The 14,516-nt window shown below is 44.8% G+C and overlaps 1 protein-coding gene across 1 annotated transcript in view; it reads right to left on the bottom strand.

The window, feature by feature from the left end:
* GPHN (gephyrin) overlaps nucleotides 1–14,516 on the bottom strand; it is a 267,522-nt gene that overhangs the window by 75,032 nt on the left and 177,974 nt on the right. The window contains exons 8-9 of the mRNA XM_054162194.1: nucleotides 7,781–8,053; nucleotides 6,411–6,518 (exon numbers count right to left, since the gene is read on the bottom strand). Of these exons, the coding sequence (XP_054018169.1) occupies nucleotides 6,411–6,518; nucleotides 7,781–8,053 (381 nt within the window). The remainder of the gene's footprint in view (nucleotides 1–6,410; nucleotides 6,519–7,780; nucleotides 8,054–14,516) is intronic.

The raw sequence follows: 14,516 nt of genomic DNA, 5'->3' as shown, positions 1-14,516 counted from the left end.
AGCCTGCCCCACATCCACCAGGCAGTCACCTGGGCACAGAAGGAGATCAGGTTGGTGAGGCAGGACCTGCCCTTCCTAAGTCCATGCTGGCTGGGCCTGAGCCCTTGGCCATCCTGTAAGTGCTGTGTGATTGCACTCAAGATGATCTGTTCCATAATCTTGCCTGGCACTGAGGTCAGGCTGACAGGTCTGGAATTCCCTGGGTCATCCAAATGACAAACACCTCAGAGAGGAGAACTGAGCTCTAACACTGGTTCTGCAGCACAAAATGCAGCTGGTATTCCACTGTAACACTCTCTGCAAAGGCTCCTTCTGACTCTTCTGACCTGTCTGGCTGTGTTCCTGTCACCTGCCCCAGGTGATCCTGCTTTAGCAGGTGGGTTGGCCTTGATGATCTCCAGAGGTCCCTTCCAGCCCCTACCATTCTATGATTTTGCTAGCATGATTTTAAGCTCTTCTCTTTTCACAGGCAGCACTTCTGCCACGAGATTGCTCTTACTTCCCGCAATTCACTTTTGTATCACAACTGACCAGAAAATGCAGAAATCCAGATTCTTGAAGGAATATCTGCAAGCATATTTTAAGATGTTTTTGCTCATTACAAATTTTCTAGCTCAGACTGATGTTCAAGTTCCAAAAGTGATACCAGAAGAACCCCATCATTAGAGTATTAAGACAGCTTTATTGCCTGTCTCTATGCAGTTAAAATGACAAATCTTAAGATTCACATCATGAAATACTGCTTTGTAACGTAGTTTTCCCTCTCCTCCAACTCTTTGGTTTCCATCTATAAATAATGGCTATGACTACTTAGCAACTTAGAGAAAATGGGTTATAGCTAGAAAAATCTTATTTTACCATAAAACTGAGAGTTTCTCATGTTTATAATCTCTTTGTAACTTGCGTGGAAACGGATTTCATACTCAGTGTGCCACCAACTGCCTGCTTTCTGCCCTGCTGCCTCTCTAGACTGGCAATATTTTTTGCCAGTCATTTAAAAAGAACAGCTTTCTGCAGAGAGTCTTTCAAGGCTAAGAAATGTGGTGCTGCAGTTTCCACTATAAATTATGAAGTCATCATAGTTTCTTTTCATTATGGATGATTATTGCTCTCCAGAAAAGTACCTAGCTGGTTTCTACTCTGACTATTCTGATTTTCAAATGGCATCTTAGGGATGTATTACAAATAGAAGTAAACAGGGACAATGATATTCTGAACATGCAAACAGTTTGTAGGCAAAAGCACCATATCAATTGTTTTCTTTTTCTCCTGAAATTCCATCTTTAATATGTTAAACACAAAAATATCCCTAAGTTTTGTATGGGTATAGCTCCAACACTATCGGCAACTTTTCATGCTTCCTTGTAATTTCCATGACTAAGGATAACACAGAAAAAAAACCACAACTATATGTTGATAAAGACATTTTAAAAAAGCACCCCACAATAAAAGGAAAATGAGTTTTAACTCTTCAAATACCTTTTCTTTACTTTCCTCTGATAACAGGCTGCACACATCTTAAGACTGTGTAGGGGTGCATTACCTCCTTTATGGACATAAAGGTCCCACAGTACAAATACAACATAGCTTTCGGGAATGATACTATGACCCAGTTCTCCTGGCGTTTGCTCTGGTTACTCCAGGGTAACTGGATATCACATCCTGTCTCATCTCTTCAGGGTAACTGAGTAACTGGTTGGCTGTGTTTGCTGGTTTTTCCCTATCTGCCACAGCCATCAACCATTGCTACTACAATTTTGCCTGATAGCAGCCTTGTCAGAAAAGAAACTCCTTCTGCAACACAGTGACTGAGATAATCCCAGTCTCCATTGAACTGCATGTGATGTATTAAGTTTTGCCTATGACAAAATGAAAACTTAAGTCAAATTTCAGCTGTGACATTCATCAGAAATGGAAGCTGGAGAAAGGTATCCATCATACTCATCAGTCAATGGCTCTACAACTTTTACGTGATGTGACTTCTCCCTAAGTACTTTTCTACTGGTTTAAATATTTGTGTTTTCAGATTAGAGAACTAAATGACGACAAGAAGGAAGAAAAGGAAAAGACAGCAGCTCCCTCTTCTCTTTTGCCCTTGAGAAAAGATTTAGCTCTTAATGTGCATCCTTTTTGAAAGCAGAAGGATGATGTTCTTTCCCCCTTTCTGTTTTACCATTAGTTAGAGGGGTTGGACTCAGTGATCTCTGAGGGTCCCTTCCAACTCCTAACATTCTGCGATTAGTATATTCATAGATCCAAAGGTTGGATAAGACTGTTGGATCATCCAGTTGACAATCCCGTATGAAAATGACCATATGATTAGCCAGTTAGCCCTCTGTGGAGTTTAGGAGCTCACAAATAATGTACTTTACTAAAACCCTTAAAGGCGGGGAAAAAACCCTAGAAGTGAGGAAAAAACCCTCAGAGTTTAAATAGTTCCAGAGTTTATCACAGAGCAGAACTGGGAATACCATCCATTTTTTTATTTTAGTCATTAAACTACAGCCTCCTTCATCAAATGTGATCTAGAAAGCATAGAGTTTCCAAAATGCAATTTCGTGTTTAGCACTGCTGAAGCCTATTTGTCTCAAGTCATGGAGCGTGACTCCAACTCTTAACATCCCTAACTTGCAATTACTTGAGAACAAGATAAGTATCATAGAATCACAGAATGACTTGGGTTGGAAGGCACCTTAGAGATCTAGTTCCAGCCTCCCCAGCATGGGCAGGGATGCTTTTCAACTCGACTCAGCTGCTCAAGACCTCATCCAACCTGGCCCCACAGAGGAGATATCCACAACTCCCCTGGACAGCCTATTCCAGAGTCCCCACCACTCTTACACTGAAGAACTTCTTTCAAAGATCCAGTCTAACCCTACTCTCCCTCAGCTTCTCCATTCAATAAGCTCTTCTACCTAGCCAGGGGGCCACCAGTCCTTTGTCCCCCACCAGCACCCCACTTCATCTCCCCAAAGCAGCTCCTGATCCCTCTACACCATCTTCCACCCTGCCTAAACAGCTCCTGATCCACCACCACCATTTTTGCACCCATCCCAAAGCCAGAGGCAAGACCCTCAGCCAGCCAAGATACCACACAGAGAAGCTTAGCTCCAGTATGGAGCCCCAGCCAGCACCCATGGATGATATTGGAGTAGTCATCAACCCTATTCCTACTTAATCAGGGGACCACCAAGCCCCCTGGCCTTTTTTGTCACCACCACCATCACCCAGTGTGCACCAGGGGCACTCACCAGTGATGAGAAAAGGAACCCTTAGCCCAGATGGGCTCAGCTTGGGGCTTCTGCCTTTCCGGGGTGGGGCAGAGGCACAGTTGAAAAAGGGAGTGGGTGGGGAGGGCCAAGTGGCCAAGTGGGCTGGGAGAAGACTCCACAACAGAGCCCAGGTGCTCTGGGATTTGAGGGGAAAATGGGGCAGGTGGAGTGGAAAAGGGGCAGATATGGTGGGAAAGGGGAGGTGGTGGTGACAGGAGGGGATTTTAAACTAAATTTATTTTCCGTAAATCTTCCATAATGTACAACTGCAGTTCATGGTTTGCTTTGCCTCCATGCAAAAACAACAAATCCACCAATGCTTCATAAAACAAAGCACAGTGGTGGCTATTACAATAAAATCTTCCCATAATTATCATTTGCTTGGCAGGAAAATCTGTGCTTTTCAGATCAAGAGAACAAGTTTTAACAAAAAGAGTGAATTTTTTCCCTGGATACCAGCAGACAACACCAAGATGATTGAGGGACTGGAGCACTGTCCTGGGAGGAGGGAGGGGCTGAGAGCCCTGGGGCTTTTTAGTCTGGAGAGAAGACTGAGAGGGGATTTAATAAATGTTTATAAATATCTGAAGACTTATGTTTATAAATATCTGAAGTGTTATAAATATCTGAAATGTTTATAAATATCTGAAGAGGGAGGGGACAGGCTCTGCTCACTTGCACCCTGGGATAGGAGAAGGGGAAATGGATATAAACTCCAGCACAGGAGGTTCCACTTCAACATGAGGAGGAATTTCTTCACTGTGAGGGTCCCAGAGCCCTGGAGCAGGCTGCCCAGAGAGGTTGTGGAGTCTCCTTCTCTGGAGCCTTTCCAGCCCCATCTGGATGTGTTCTGTGTGCCCTGTGCTGGATTCGATGATCTTCGGAGGTCCCTTACAACCCCTAACATTCTATGATCCTATGACTAGAAAAAGAATAGAATGGAATGGAATGGAATGGAATGGAATGGAATGGAATGGAATGGAATGGAATGGAATGGAATGGAATGGAATAGAATAGAATAGAATAGAATAGAATAGAATAGAATAGAATAGAATAGAATAGAATAGACCAAACCAGGTTGGAAGAGACCTTCAAGATCATCATGGCCAACCTATTATCCAACACCACCTAAACTAACCATGCAACCAAGCACCCTATCAAGTCTCCTCCTAAACACCTTTGTGGCCAAGAAGGCCAAAAGGCCAATGGCATCCTGGCCTGCATCAAGAATAGTGTGGCCAGCAGAAGCAGAGAAGTCATTGTGCCTCTGCACTCTGCAATGGGTTAGGCCACACCTCGAGTCCTGTGTCCAGTTCTGGGTCCCTCAGTTTAAGAAGGACATTGAGAGACTTGAAGGTGTCCAGAGAAGGGCAACAAGGCTGGGGAGAGGCCTTGAGCACAAGCCCTGTGAGGAGAGGCTGAGGGAGCTGGAATTGTTTAGCCTGGAGAGGAGGCGGCTCAGGGGAGACCTTCTTGCTCTCTACAACTACCTGAAGGGAGGTTGTAGCCAGGAGGGGGCTGGTCTCTTCTCTCAAGCAACCAGCACCAGAACAAGAGGACACAGTCTCAAGCTCCAGTGAGCCAGGACTGATGAATTGGTTGACAGTGCTGTGACAACCTGGATAGTAATTACTGTCCAGGGAGATCATGGGGAACAGCAAAAGTGTCTACAAGTACATTAATGGCAAAAAGAAGCCTAAGGAAGGTGTGGGCCCACTCAGAAAGGAAACAGGTGAGCTGGTGACGAGTGACATGGAGAAGGCTGAGGTTCTCAATGACTTCTTTATCCCTTCCAACCCCAACAGTTCTGTGATACAAGAGAAAAAGTATCTTAAAACCATAGAGAAAGGAGAGCTTAAAAAAACCAACGAGCTTCTGAAAAGCTATGCAGTTCCTGCTCTGAATTTGACTTGATTTGGATTACAGAATGCATAAACCAATAGCTCGAGTAATTTGCAAAAGGGCTCACAAGCCTGGACTGCAGCTTAACAGCAGGTTCCAGAAAGATTTCGTTCAGTGTTATAGTGATACCCAGGAATGTGGTGCAAACTCTAGTTCAGCAATCCCAATTCAAAGAATAAAAAGAAGCTTTTGGAATCAAGATGTGTCTGTATACACACACAGCCTTATCATCAGGTGTATGAAGTTTAAAGCCTTCACATTTCCTAAGGGATTTTTCAAGAGACATGGTCATCATTTCTTAAACACAGAGGTGTTGCAGTATTTGACTGATGGTTAAAACTACTGTGGGCCTGAGGGAACAAAAATGTGCAGCCTGTGGTCACCAGACCCAGCGACATATTCCCGAGAACTAGGGTTACTTGGGGCAAACCAGGCAGACAGCACAACTGTCACCAGGACAACTGGCTTCCTCAGGCTTCTCTAATCCACAGTTATGAATGCAGTAAATTGCATTTCATTCCTAATGATACTGTAGCCACCATTCTATCTTGATTTGAGCCTAGACTAAACCTTTGAAAGACGGAAAATTAGGTGTAGTATTTTGTTAGAGCCCAAGCATAACCTCTGGGTTATAATAAACAGCATCCTCCCTATCCTTTATTGAAACAGCTGCCTATTATTCACTAAAATGAAGTAAATTGTAAGTTCAGCGTATTCTGACTTCTCAAGTTTATTTTTGAGAACTTCTACTTCTAAACACAACACACCAAGAAGGGGGAAGCTGCAAGCAGTGACAGCAAACCATGAACACCCGGTGCCAATGCTCTGTTTATGTTGGCAAACAAACAACTCAGAGAAAAAAAGCAAAGCGAGGCAAATGAAAAAGTCACCAAAACTCCAAAGCTCCAAAGCAGTAATTTCAGCAGATTATTTTAATTCTATTCAGTTATTGAATATATTAGATGCTAAAGCTGATGACTAACCAGAAACACAGGCTTTATAGCAGCGATTATCTCAGCAGCCAAATGGTTTGAAGTGACACCAGACACAAGCTTTACCTTGTTTAGCCTTGCATCTTAAATGGAACATTTTCTGTAGCATGTTCTCTAAAAGATAGCACTGATGTGTCTTTTTTAGAAGAAAATAAGTAACATTTTCTCTTCACACAGTAGGCTAGGAGGCAGGCAGAGTATTTTTAGCTACTGTTAGTGCAAAAGCCTCTTGGAAGTGTCTTACCGGTTCTTCTGCACTGCCTGCTGCGTGATGGCAATAACTGATGAGGCCAGGGATGGGCTGTTCACCTTTTGCCATGATAACAGCTGAACTGGTGTAGGATGGATGCTTCTAATGCACAACACATAACAGCTATGAATATAGTGACAGGAAAACATGAAACTGTACAAGCAAATGACTGAAAGGGAATGAGGTGAATACAAGTGTGACATTGAAGTGCCAAACTCATACAAACACAGCCAGTTCAGATCCCAGTTATTTTCTGCCTTTAAAAATTGCAATTATTATTATTTACCTTTGCCTATATGAAAATAAAGTAAACAATTTTAAATTTGCATTAATAAAAACTGAAATTTACAAGTGATAATTACCTTAATTTATCCCTGTAAAGATATATGTAACCAGGATTTTCTGCACATGAGGAGATGATCTCCAGCTGCAGCTGTCTTAGAAATGTCAAGATGCCTCAGACCTGAATTCACAGTTCTGGAGTTAAAATGTTGCTGCTTTGGTTTAGAAATTGTTTGGTATAATTTTGAGTTACTTAGACATCCAACTCTCATAATAGGAATTAAAAACTCTCATAATAAGAGTAAATATAGAACAAAGCATTTGGAAAAAAACAAACCCTTTCCAAACACACGGGAATAAAATTGTCTTTGCATCTGAAAACCGAAGACATAAAACTGAGGTAAGTATTTATACAGTGCTTCAGGTAATGTAATTACTTCTTGAAAAACATTTAAAACTGAGAGTGAAACAGTTTGCACTTCCTATCTAATTGTTGCCTTCTCTAGTTTCAAATTTATTATGTTGGTTTGAGTAATGTTGATCTATGACACCTGGTTAGGGCACAGCTATAAAGAGAATGTGATGATATTTAGACTTGTGGCAGAATTCCACATCTCTTATGGGGAGATGCACCCTGGCATACAGTAATCTGAGAGCTTATTCCTTAGCCTGCTACACCTCTCTGACAGACTTTTTAATCACTGCTTTTAGAAACCAACTCTTTCTTTTAAAAATATATATGGCTTTTAAAACGTCATTGCCATTCCTTAATATGCACCTCCTGGACTATGCATGCTCAGGCACATGAGTACTTGGAGTTAAGAAACCCCCTGCCTGTCCCATCCAAACGGTAGCATCAAAATGTACATTGTCATCAGGATAATGAGCAATAGATTGCCCACTGAAACTGGAAATCACTGAGACAGGATTCATATCTTTCTGTGAAGCTATACTTTACAGTCAACGATAGTCTGTTTGACCAGAGAGACATCAAGTGTATGGCCTTCACATGCAAATAGATAGTGGTGGAAAGTACCTGAGACAGAAACTAAGGGGTCTCCAGGGAAACAAGCCAGACTCACCTTAGCCGCAATGGCTGCTGCTGTTATGTGTGAAGAGGAACTGTCCTCTGTTGAGGCAACTCCACTATCCTTCTTCTCTTCCTCCTCTTCCTCACACTGCACTCCTTTGTCTTCCGTCTGCTTGTGAGGGCTGGTGGTTGGAGGAGGAGAAAGAGGAGGTGGTGGTGAAGGTAGATCTTCAAGCTCATCGTGCACCTCCTTTACTTTTACAATGGCATCCCGCAGAAGATCAATGGCATGAGGTAGGGCTGGCAGTATAAACTGAAAGCATTCCTATGCACAACAAGAAGAGAAACGACTATGAAAAGTCACCTGCAGAAATCAACAGTTTTTCCAGAGTTACTTTTGAAACATACTGAGGATTCAGGCATGTCTTTTCACCCCATCATAAGTAAAACCTGAAATTCCCCATGCAATTGCTCATAGAGGGTGAAAAAAACAAACTCAGGAAGAGAACTGGGGACTCTGCTATATACTTTTGCTTTTTTAAATGCAAATCAAGAAAGTTGTACAACAGGGGTATTGTAATTAAAATCATATTGGATTAAAACTTCAGAAAATGAGTAAAGTTTTTATGAATGTGTAATACAGCAAGCAGGACAACACTACACTGACACAGAATAAAAACATTTACTCTATCCCTGCAGAGATATTACCTTCAAATCATCCCTGTTTTGTTCCTTCACAATTAGAGAACAATTCACAGAATTACAGAATTAACCAGGTTAGAAAAGATCCTCGAGATCATCAAGCCCAACCTATCACCCAACACCATTTAATCAACTAAAACATGGCACCAAGCACCCCATCCAGTCTGGTTTTAAAAACTTCCAGTGATGGTGACTCCACCACCTCCTCGGGCAGCACATTCCAATGGCCAATCTCTCTTTCTATGAAAAATTTCTTCCTAACATCCAGCCCAAACCTCCCCTGGCATAGCTTGAGACTGTGTCCTCTTGTTCTGGTGCTGGGTGCCTGGCTACAACCTCCCTTCAGGGAGTTGTAAACAGCAAGAAGGTCTGCCCTGAGCCTCCTCTTCTCCAGGCTAAGCAACCCCAGCTCCCTCAGCCTCTCCTCACAGGGCTGTGCTCCAAACCCCTCACCAACTTTGTTGCCCTTCTCTGGACACGTTCCAGCAAGTCAACATCCTTCCTAAACTGAGGAGCCCAGAACTGGACACAGGACTCAAGGTGTGGCCTAACCAGTGCAGTGTACAGGGCAGAATGACCTCCCTGCTCCTGCTGGCCACACTGTTCCTGATGCAGGCCAGGATGCCACTGGCCTTCTTGGCCACCTGGGCACACTGCTGGTTCATGTTCAGCTGCTGTCAACCAGTACCCTCAGGTCCCTGCCTGCCTGGCTTCTCTGCAGCCACTCTGACCCCAGCCTGTAGCACTGCATGGAGGTGCTGTGGCCAATGTAAAATACAATAGAATTAACCAGGTTGGAAAAGACCTTCAAGATCGAGTCCAACCTATCACCCAACACCATCTAACCAACTAAACCATGGCACCAAGCACCCCATCCAATCTCTTCCTAAACACCTCCAGTGATGGTGACTTCACCGCCTTCCTGGGCAGCACATTCCAATGGGCAATCTCTCTTTCCAGGAAGAATTTCTTCCAAACATCCAGCCTAAACCTCCCCTGGCACAGCTTGAGACTATGTCCTCTTGTTCTGGTGCTGCTTGCCTGGGAGAAAAGACCAACCCTCACCTGGCTACAACCTCCCTTCGGGTAGTTGTAAAGGGCAATAAGGTCTCCCCTGAGCTGGCAAGGTCCTTCTGCAGAGCTCTCCTACCCTCCAGCAGATCAACTCCTGCCCCCAGCTTGGTATCATCTGCAAAATTACTGATGATGGACTCAATGCCCTCATCCAGATCATCAATAAAGATACTGAACAGGATGGGGACCAGCACTGATCCTTGGGGGACACCACACCAGTGACTGGCTCCCAGCTGGATGTGGCAACATTCACCACCACTCTCTGGGCTCAGCCTCCAGCCAGTTCCTAACCCAGCTTACAGTGCTGCTGTCTAAGCCAGGGGATGACAGCTTGGCCAAGAGTTTGCTGTGGGGTACAGTGTCAAAGGCCTTGCTGAAGTCCAGGTAGACTACATCCACAGCCTGCCCCACATCCACCAGGCAGTCACCTGGGCATAGAAGGAGATCAGGTTGGTGAGGCAGGACCTGCCCTTCCTAAATCCATGCTGGCTGGGCCTGAGCCCTTGGCCATCCTGTAAGTGCTGTGTGATTGCACTCAAGATGACTGTTCCATAATCTTGCCTGGCACTGAGGTCAGGCTGACAGGTCTGGCTGGGCTTGTCCAACCAGCTTTTCCTGTGCATGGGCACCATGTTGGCAGCCTCCAGTCAACTGGGACCTCTCCAGTGAGCCAGGACTGGTGAAATATGATGGAGAGCTCTCTCAGCACTCTAGGATGGATGCCATCTGGTCCCATGGACTTGTGGGGATCCAAGTGGCTAAGGAGGTTTCTAACTGCTTCCTCCTGGATTACAGGGGGACTATACTGCTCCTTGCCTCCATCTGCCAGCTCAGGAGGCCAGCTGTCTGGAAGACAACCTGTCCTGCTACTGAAAATTGAGGTAAAGAAGGTGTTTCTGCAATTATACCTTCAGGTAAATATATCCATTCCATATCCATTCACTTGTCCTATATACTGGATGATTGACAAACTACACTGATGTCACTATCATCTTATGTACCTCAAAAAAATGGTTCAGAATCTATTTTTCAAACCTCTCCTTGCCTTATGATCTTAAAAACAATTAGAAAGTTTATTTTAGATGGCTGGAGAAAGAAAAAATATAGACACTGTGTAACTGCTCTTGTTCCACAATAATCCTACAAATATACAGCTACCACCACTACTGAAATATGCTTAATATTTGATCAAATTAATGAGGAACCTCAGAACATCACAGACTGAAGCCTCCTGATTAGATCAGGGGCAAGAGGAAATTCAGACAGGTCGCTTAGAGCTTTGTATCACATATTCCTCCCAAGCACCTCAGTAAAGAGTCTTCTTCATGTCATTTGAGTTGGCTGCACATAAACACTAAACTGGAAGATGATGGTAGGGTCACAAGAAGCAGTTGCCACAGCAGCAGCGCAGGCAGGAACCACAGAGGCTGCCAGGGAAAGTTGGCATCGTTCCTTTTCTTGCACTTCACTTTCACTTTCGCTTCAAGCGTAAGGGAGATTTCAAAATATGTATTCCAACATTTGAGAGTATGCAGAAAACAAATGATGATAAACATGCTGCAAATAGAGACTGCAACAAACAAACAGACTGTGAACAAAAGACAAAGCAAACCCTCCATGAGCAATTACTGGAGTTTGTATAAGGCACAAACAAATGACTCACACTCTACTTTCTCAAAGCCTCTAAATGGGATCCCAGCCCTCAGTTGCTCCTTCAAGAGTAATGACAAGTCAGACTACTTCACAGATTTATGGCATGAGCTACTATATATAATGGATAGATACTACAATATGTTTGTAAACATAACACTTAATTCTAACTTCCAGCTAACCACAAACCTCAGGGCCATTGTGCCTCCACAATATTACTTTTGAAGTGTTTTACAACGTTGCGGTGTAAACCCATCACTCCAGCTCAGCACAGAGCAGACTCAGGCAAGTGGCAATCGAGAAGGGCACTCTCTCACTGACCAATAACCCTGCAAAGCACACTAATGGCTATGTGTACTGCTGCAATTCCCTAGCTTTAGATAAACTTCTCATACGGTTGTTTTAATAGCATGGAAAGGAAATAAGCACATCTTAAGAGAGAGAAGTTCCTGCCTACAATCCATCCTATTTGGTTCTCATGATCAATCCCGTTATGGAACACTTTTCTCTACTACTCATCTTAAAAATCTTTGCTGGCATCTGAGACTGTAAAGATGTTTCATATGAAAAATAAATTGTGACAGAACAGAGTGTCATCATGAGAGGAGCAAATAAATCACCGGTTTATAAAACCTTGCTTGTCTAATGAATTCAGACAATATTTTTTTGCTCATTTTCCAGCAAAATTACCTTTTTTATTACTTTATACCAAACTCTTGATAAAATATTTGTTAACTTTTTTTTTTTTTCCATTTCTTTTCATCATTCCCTCTCTATTTTCAGCTAGTGCACGCAACAAAAAACATCACAGATTGCAGGCTATTCCATAATTCAACAAAAGAAGTATAGACTTCCTAAAAACTGCTATGTTAAATAGAATAGAATAAACCAGGTTGGAAGAGACCTTCGAGATCATCATGTCCAACCTATCATCCAACACTACCCAATCAACTAAACCATACAACCAAGCATCCTGTCAAGCCTCGCCCTGAACACCCCCAGCGACGGCAACCCCACCACCTCCTCAGGCAGCCCATTCCAGTGGGCAATCACTCTCTCTGTGTAAAACTTCCTCCTAACCTCCAGCCTAAACCTCCCCTGACACAGCCTGAGACTGTGTCCTCTTGTTCTGGTACCGGTTGCCTGGGAGAAGAGACTAACCCCTGCCTGGCTACAACCTCCCTTCAGGTAGTTGTAGAGAGCAAGAAGATCACCCCTGACTTTCCTCTTCTCCAGGCTAAGCAACCCCAGCTCCCTCAGCCTCTCCTCACAGGGCTGTGTTCCAAACCCCTCCCCAGCTTTGTTGCCCTTCTCTGGACACCTTCCAGCAAGTCAACCTCCTTCCTAAACTGAGGGGCCCAGAACTGGACACAGTACTCGAGGTGTGGCCTAACCAGTGCAGTGTACAGGGGCAGAATGACCTCCTTGCTCCTGCTGGCCACACTGTTCCTGATGCAGGCCAGGATGCCATTGGCCCTCTTGGCTGCCTTGGCACACTGCAGGCTCATGTTCAGCCTACCATCGACCAGCACCCCCAGGTCCCTCTCTGCCTGGCTGTTCTCCAGCCACTCTGACCCCAGCCTGTAGCTCTGCATGGGGTTGCTGTGGCCAATGTGCAGAACCTGGCACTTGGATGTGTTCAATCTCCTGCCCTTGCACTCTGCCCATCTGCCCAGCCTGTCGAGGTCCCTCTGCAGAGCCTCTCTACCCTCCAGCAGATCAACTCCTGCCCCCAGCTTGGTGTCATCAGCAAATTTACTGATGATGGACTCGATGCCCTCGTCCAGATCATCAATAAAGATGTTAAAGAGCATGGGGCCCAGCACTGATCCCTGGGGCACACCACTGGTGCCTGGCTGCCAGCTGGCTGTGGCACCATTCACCACCACTCTCTGGGCTCAGCCTCCAGCCAGTTCCTAACCCATCGCAGTGTGCTCCCATCCAAGCCATGGGCTGACAGCTTGGCCAGGAGTTTGCTGTGGGGGACGGTGTCAAAGGCCTTGCTGAGGTCCAGGTAGACTACATCCACAGCCTCCACATCCACCAGGCTGTCACCTGGGCATAGGAGGAGTTCAGGTTGGTCAGGCAGGACCTGCCCTTCCTAAATCCATGCTGGCTGGGCCTGATCCCTTGGCCATCCTGTAAGTGCTGTGTGACCCTGGCTCATCCAACCGACCCTTCTTGTGGATGGGCACCATGTTGGCCAGCTTCCTGTCCTCTGGCATGTCTCCAGTGAGCCAGGACTGCTGAAAAATGATGGAGAGCAGCCTGGCCAGCACATCTGCCAGCTCTCTCAGCACCCTAGGATGGATCCCATCTGGCCCCATGGACTTGTGGGGATCCAAGTGGCTAAGCAGATCACCAACTACCCCATTCTGGAACAGAGGAAAACTATGCTGCTCCCTGAATCCTGCCAGCTCTGTAGGCCAGCTGTAGAGGTACATATGACCTCCCACTCCTCACTCATGCCCCACCATCATCCAATGCTTGTTCCATGCTTTCAAGGTCTTTTAAATCTCATCAGAGTTCCTGTAGGGGCTGAAAGGAATGTTAGAATCATAGGAGGGCAGACAATGTATCTGAAAACCTGGGATGGGTACTGAAGACAGCATTCAAAACATTTCCTCTTCAACTCCAGGTGACAATCCACATAAAAATTTATCTCCAGACGCAAGTCTTTCATGCAACAGTGACTGCAGGGCTGTGCTGCCAAATACATTAGTCCTCTCTGCTCTGAGATTGGGTACTACTAGTTCAGAAGATGTTGATAAACTGCTAGGTATGCATGTTTTAGAGGCCTGAGATAAAGACAATTCTTAACAAGGCCAGTGGCATAGTCTGAGCCCTGAAGAAATACATTCTCATGATTGATAGCATATCTGCCTTAGCAGTCTTTTATCAGGTTGCACGGCCCACTCTTCAGCTTGGCAGTGTTTGTGTGGAGAAAGCTGTTTGTCTGCATCTATCAGCCAACTACACAGAAAGAGCAAGCACTGGAAAGATCCAGTCTTTCTAACGGGGGGCGGGGGGGGGGAAATCCTCCTGAGGTCTGACTGTTTCTTGCAGCTCTACAATCAAAAAGTAATCATGAATGAAAACATAAAGTCCAAACTGAGCAAAATGCAGGAGAAATCCAAGCTATATATAAGGCTGTAAAGTCTGGTACCTATATCTAAAAGATCTTTTAAAGCCCTGAAACTCTTAAAAATTATCTTCCTGATTTCCCCTGTCACTGACCAAAACAGGGTATATTCTTCATGACCCATCAAGTCCTATCGCACAGCAGGCCTGCCTCTTACTGCTGTATGAGAAAGCTGCAGTCAACACGGAGCAGGCAGAGGCTGAAGATGAAGGAGGCTGAA

Source organism: Dryobates pubescens, chromosome 5, assembly GCF_014839835.1.
Source record: "Dryobates pubescens isolate bDryPub1 chromosome 5, bDryPub1.pri, whole genome shotgun sequence".
NCBI lineage: Eukaryota > Metazoa > Chordata > Aves > Piciformes > Picidae > Dryobates > Dryobates pubescens.
This window is presented reverse-complemented; position numbering and strand designations above follow the sequence as displayed.